Below are 5,362 nucleotides of genomic sequence, written 5' to 3' on the forward strand. Positions count from 1 at the left end.
TGGGACCTGCAGCTACCATGTCTCTTGGTGGAGGTCTAGACAGCCCTCATGCATTCATTGCCAGTGAATGCACGTGACAATTTAGGTCATTGCACAGTGGCAATGGCCTAAATCATGTTATGGAACATATCCCAACGCCCAGCCCAAGGCATGGGGTTGGGGAGCTAGAATGTGATATTCTCCTTAGCTACTAAAGGTCTCATCTGGGACTTGTAATGGCAAGCCCTGGGAGCTCAGTTCATTTTGATTGCTCATGTACCTGGTTCCTTAACCCCCCCTCAGAGGACAGGATCATCATGCCTCGTAATGGCACTAACAACTAGTTCGTGCATAGCTAAAAAATCTAAACATACAAAAAAGAATGGAGAAAACAAACCAAAAATCCCATATGTCTGCCTTCTACCATTTCTATTTTGACATATTGGCTTCATGGTTTTTTTTCTTCTTTAAGAAACAAGGCAAACCAAATACACTGTACTTGAAGGTTCTAAATTTTTTTCTCTCTCTATCCAGATGAGAGACATTTTCTGTCTTGGACATTTTCTATATATTATCACATCTTTAAATGTTTTTTGCAAGTTTATTTGTCCATAAAAAATATTATGTTTTGGCTAGCATATTGAACATATAAAATCATATTTAATACATATTATATTGAATAAATTATTATTATAGCATTATATAGAAATATACACCTATAAATAGGTATGTAACATATAACCTTTTTCATCTTGCTTCACATTATCCAAAATTATGTTTTCAAGATAGATCCATGTAACTATCACTCATTTAGTATTGAAAGGTGTCAACATACCACGCAAAGTTCTTCAAACGTTAAGGAATCATCTACATTACCCCATGTGAGCCTTCCCATCCACCTATTATTACCCCCTTCCTTCTTACAGATGAAAAAACTGAGGCATTGAGAAGCTACATGGTTAATCCAAGGTCGTAAAACTTGTCAGTAATAAGGCAAGGATGCAAAAGCACGTCCTCTGAATGTAGGCCTCAAGTAGCTTTGATATTAGTTATAAAAGCAACAGGCAACAACTAACTTGTGCAGAGTGTGATCTAGAACCATCTATACACTTTATACAATAAATATTTACTATTCACCTTATGTGTAAGCATTGCACTTGGTACTGTGGAATTAGTAGCAAACAAGACTGTCAAGGTCTATGGCCCTCAGTCATGTTCATCTTAGCTTATTAAGCCATTCAAACACATCTCTTGGGTATGAATTGTGCCCATTTACATATGCACACCTATTGGGTACAGTGCACACTATCTGGGTAAAGGGCACACTTACACATATAACTTTGACTCAGTCTCTACAAAAATTAAATTTGTGCACCCCCTAACATTCTGAAATTAAACAAAACAAAACAACTGGGCACAATAGCTCTTGCACAATCCTCAAGCCAGAGGTGGGAGGATCCCTTGAGCTCAGGAGTTCAAGACCAGCCTGAGCAAGGACAAGACCCCATCTCCACTAAAAATAGGAAAATTAGCCAGTGTCATGGCAGGAACCTGTAGTTCCAGCTACATAGGAGGCTGAACCCAGGAGTTTGAGGTTGCTATAAGCTAGACTGATGCCTACCTGGGGCAATAAAGTGAGACTCTGTCTCTCTCTCTCTCTCTCTCTTTCTCTCTCTCTCTCTCTCACACACACACACATACACACAAGCATTTGAGAATTAAGGTGGGGATATATCCTGCTGAGGTTGCAGAGAGAGAAAGCGGCCAAGTCAGGATCCAGGCCGAGTTCCCCACCATGCCCTTGCTCCTCTGCAGGTCACAGCCCTTCTCGTGGTGGACAGGAAAACATTCTGGCCAGTTGGCTGCTCACCTGACTCCTCAAACTGCCGGTTGTGCGTGGCCCAGGAGTCCCGGATCTGCAGCAGGCTGTCCTCCATGGCCTGGATGTCGGCACCGGGGCAGTTGCATTCTGGAAAGGTGGGGCTGCACCGGCACCAGCAGTCATTGTCCTTGCAGACGAGCTCGCCCTCGGAACTGCATGTGATGTAGCTGAGAGCCGCGGCCACAAAACGCTCTCGCAGGTACTCAGGCAGCAGCACCTGCAGGCCTGAGGAGAGGATGTATCAAGGAATCACTGGGCAGATCAGTGCAGTCTTGGTTTCTCACACCCAGGGCTGCAGGAATACCAGCTGGGGCTCTGCTGACTTGTGCATCCTGAGCCTGAGAAAGGTCGCCCCAGGGCCTGATCTTGCTGAGCTGATTGGGAGGGCTACCGCTACCCCAGTGACAGATGGGGGAGGATCTGAAAATGCAGATGAGAAACATCAAAGCCCAAGGCTTAGCCAAACCCCTCACATCAGCCAAATTGAGAACGTGCATATTATAAGAACAGCTTATCGGCTACACATCAGCATTTCTAGGATGGAAACGGAAAGATGTTTCAGATAAAAGAAGAGTTTACAGTCCTCATGGGGGAGAAATCAAGTTTTGATGGGCTTTTTGCTCTGCCATCCCATAGCTTAACTAAGATTAGCAGTAAGCATCCCAGGACATTACTGAATGCTGGCCCCCCTGGGCCTCCTGTCCTAGCTCCAGGACCAAGGAGGCTGTCCCGGTCAGGAGGTAGGGATGGGTATTGTGAGCACAGTGGCCAGACACTGTAACAAGTCCTTTGTATGAATGATTGCAAATAACACTTGTGTGCACACTGGGGTTCTTATCAGTAAGGGAATCCAAGCCAAAGGCCACAGTGACCTGCCCAAGTCATAGCATTCAGACAGTCTGCTTGGTCCTGTCCCTTCTCATCAGGTCATACTGCCTAACTGGGACTGGTGGCCCTATCACAATATTATTTAAGGAGATTTGAAGGTAGAATGGTGGCCAGTGCCCCAAGATCAGGCATGCCAGAGTATACATGAACAGCTCTCAGCTCTCTTTTCCAATTAGCTTCTAAACTTGGATAAAAGCACTAAGTTGCTCCAAGCTTCAGTTTTCTCACCCATCTGTGGTGAATTTCAGTTTACCAGTAGCTGAAATAACATTCTCAGTTGGCTTCACAATAAGGCGGCTGTTGGAAGTGTACCAAGGGATGAACAAAGGACAGGCATGCCTTTGGACACAATCCGGGCCATGTCTGAGGTCAGACCTGCAGGAGGCTCCCCCAGTAGGTACATTGTGAGACCTCGTGCCAAGAAAGCGAGGAACATGAGGACATCTGGATGTGATGAGCTGCTCTTTCCTCAAATGTCTGCCAGCTCTTTATTTTTACCCCCTTGACCTTGTCCTTGGCAGGAAATCAGAGAGCCCAAAGCATATATCCCAGTGTTGCAGACCTCAAAATATAACTTAAAATTTCCAGGAGCAGTGTATGTGTGTTGGTCTTGCTTGAGGTTTACCTCCAGGGCCAAACTGCTCCTCCATTTTTGTGTCTTGTACTCTCTCCACACCCAGTGTGTCCACTGCTTGCTTTCAACATTCACCAGACCCTTCCCCTCCCTTCCCCCATCACTCCCCCCCCCCACCAGAGCATATCCCATGGCTATAAAGTAAGCGCCCTGTGAAACGTCTGCATGAGTGATGGGCTATAAAATTAAATGGCATAAACTATTCCAAATGAACAGCCAGACATTTTGAACTTCACTCATCACTAATTTCTAGACACAAACCCAGCCCAGCCAGGAACACAGGAGAAGAGGGGTGCTAATTGCAAGAGGTAGCTCTAAATAAAGTTGTTTACTCCTCTTTGTTATATATTTCTTGATACCTAACTCATGCTGGGTTGCCTCTGAGTAAGGTTGCCTGGAATTTGTAATCATAGATCCTGGGAGAGAGCTATTCATTTTATAATACTGAGACAATAATATCTTAAACAGAGTCCAATTCAGTTAGGCTTTAAGACAATGCAGCCCCACCCTCGGATGCTGGAGGAACAGAGAGCAGGAGATGGTTACCTCCTCTTATTTCCCAACCTCTTTTTTCCTTCTGATTTCCCAGTTTTTCTTGTGCTATCTCCAGTCAAAAGACTCTCGTTCTTTTTAAATTTCAGATTAATATGAGGCTACAAATAATTAGGTTACAATGTTTTCATTTGTTAGGTAAGGTTCATGTTGTAATTGTGTCCTGCAGCCAGGTGAGCCATATACCCTTCCACTGTGTCCATTAGTTTATAAAAAGGCTCCCATTCTTCTCCAATCTGCTTCCTGGCTTTGAGTCTTCCAAAGTAACAGAAAGCTGAGGCTATTCTCAGGCTGCCGTTACAGTAACCAATAGTCCAATAGTTTGTACAGCTTAATTGAGCTAGCAAAAAGCCAGGTACTCCTCAATGTGTCCTTAGGATAAAGTAGAGGGTTTTTTGAACAATAAAGGAGTCCATTGAACTATACCAAAGCTTATAAGGATGGACGTGCTATTTCTTACAGGATACTGAGAGAGAAATCTTGAGAAGAAATATGAAGTGGGATGATTTAGGTGTCCATTGGTCTTGGGAGCAGGGCAAAACCATATCAGAAGTTTCATCCAAAGAATATGGGGATTATTGAATATAGATCCCAGAACCTGTCATTTACCAGCTCAATTCACAATCCCCAAGGCATGGAATCAACCCAAGTGCCCATCAACCCACGAATGGATTAATAAACTGTAGTATATATATATCATAAAATACCATTCCGCCATAGAAAAGATGGAGACTTTACATCCTTTGTATTTACCTGGATGGAACTGAAGCACATTCTCCTTAGTAAAGTATTACAAGAATAGAAAAGCAAATATCTAATGTACTCAATGCTAATACAAAACCAATAGAGATGTTTGTCCACTTACATGTCCACATGAGAGAAAAGCACAATTATATTCAAGTGGGGGGGAAGGGGAGGAGGGAGAGGGGGAAGGGCAGGGGGTAGGAGGCTTGGTAAACTCTCACTCATGTGCACAATCTAAAAGTGCCCAGCATGCCCCCCCACAAGGGCTCAACTACAACTTGAACTTTACCTTAGAAATGCAAACAATGTAACCTAATCATTTGTACCCTCATATTAATCTGAAATAAAAATGAATAATAGAAAGAAAGGGCTAAGCAAATGGGGCAGGCAGGATTTTTTCCTGCTCTTTGGTGATCCAGGTTTTTCACCCAGTGTGAAAGCTGTGAAAACCCACAAGGAGCTGCCTACCTAGTAACTGCACTTTGTTCTCTGGACTCTGCACCAGCACCGAGCTGACGGAGTCCAGGTTGTCATAGTTGCTGCAGCCCAGGGGACCGGTCCTGGTCTCTGTAACCTGGAGGAGGAGGAGAAGGGGGGTGATTCAGATAGCAAGTAGACGATGTGTCTTTGCACTTCTGATCTCCAGCTGTCCAATCTCAGGCTCCATATCCTGTTTTTAACCC

At 44.1% G+C, this 5,362-nt stretch overlaps 1 protein-coding gene across 1 annotated transcript in view; it reads right to left on the reverse strand.

Annotated features, from left to right (window-relative positions):
• Positions 1-5,362, reverse strand: part of BRINP2 (BMP/retinoic acid inducible neural specific 2) — a 115,153-nt gene that overhangs the window by 4,292 nt on the left and 105,499 nt on the right. Inside the window, exons 5-6 of the mRNA XM_003785684.3 lie at positions 5,148-5,253; positions 1,850-2,086 (exon numbers count right to left, since the gene is read on the reverse strand). Of these exons, the coding sequence (XP_003785732.1) occupies positions 1,850-2,086; positions 5,148-5,253 (343 nt within the window). The remainder of the gene's footprint in view (positions 1-1,849; positions 2,087-5,147; positions 5,254-5,362) is intronic.

The sequence above is a fragment of the Otolemur garnettii genome, unplaced genomic scaffold, assembly GCF_000181295.1.
Source record: "Otolemur garnettii isolate 467f Iridium unplaced genomic scaffold, OtoGar3 scaffold00016, whole genome shotgun sequence".
NCBI lineage: Eukaryota > Metazoa > Chordata > Mammalia > Primates > Galagidae > Otolemur > Otolemur garnettii.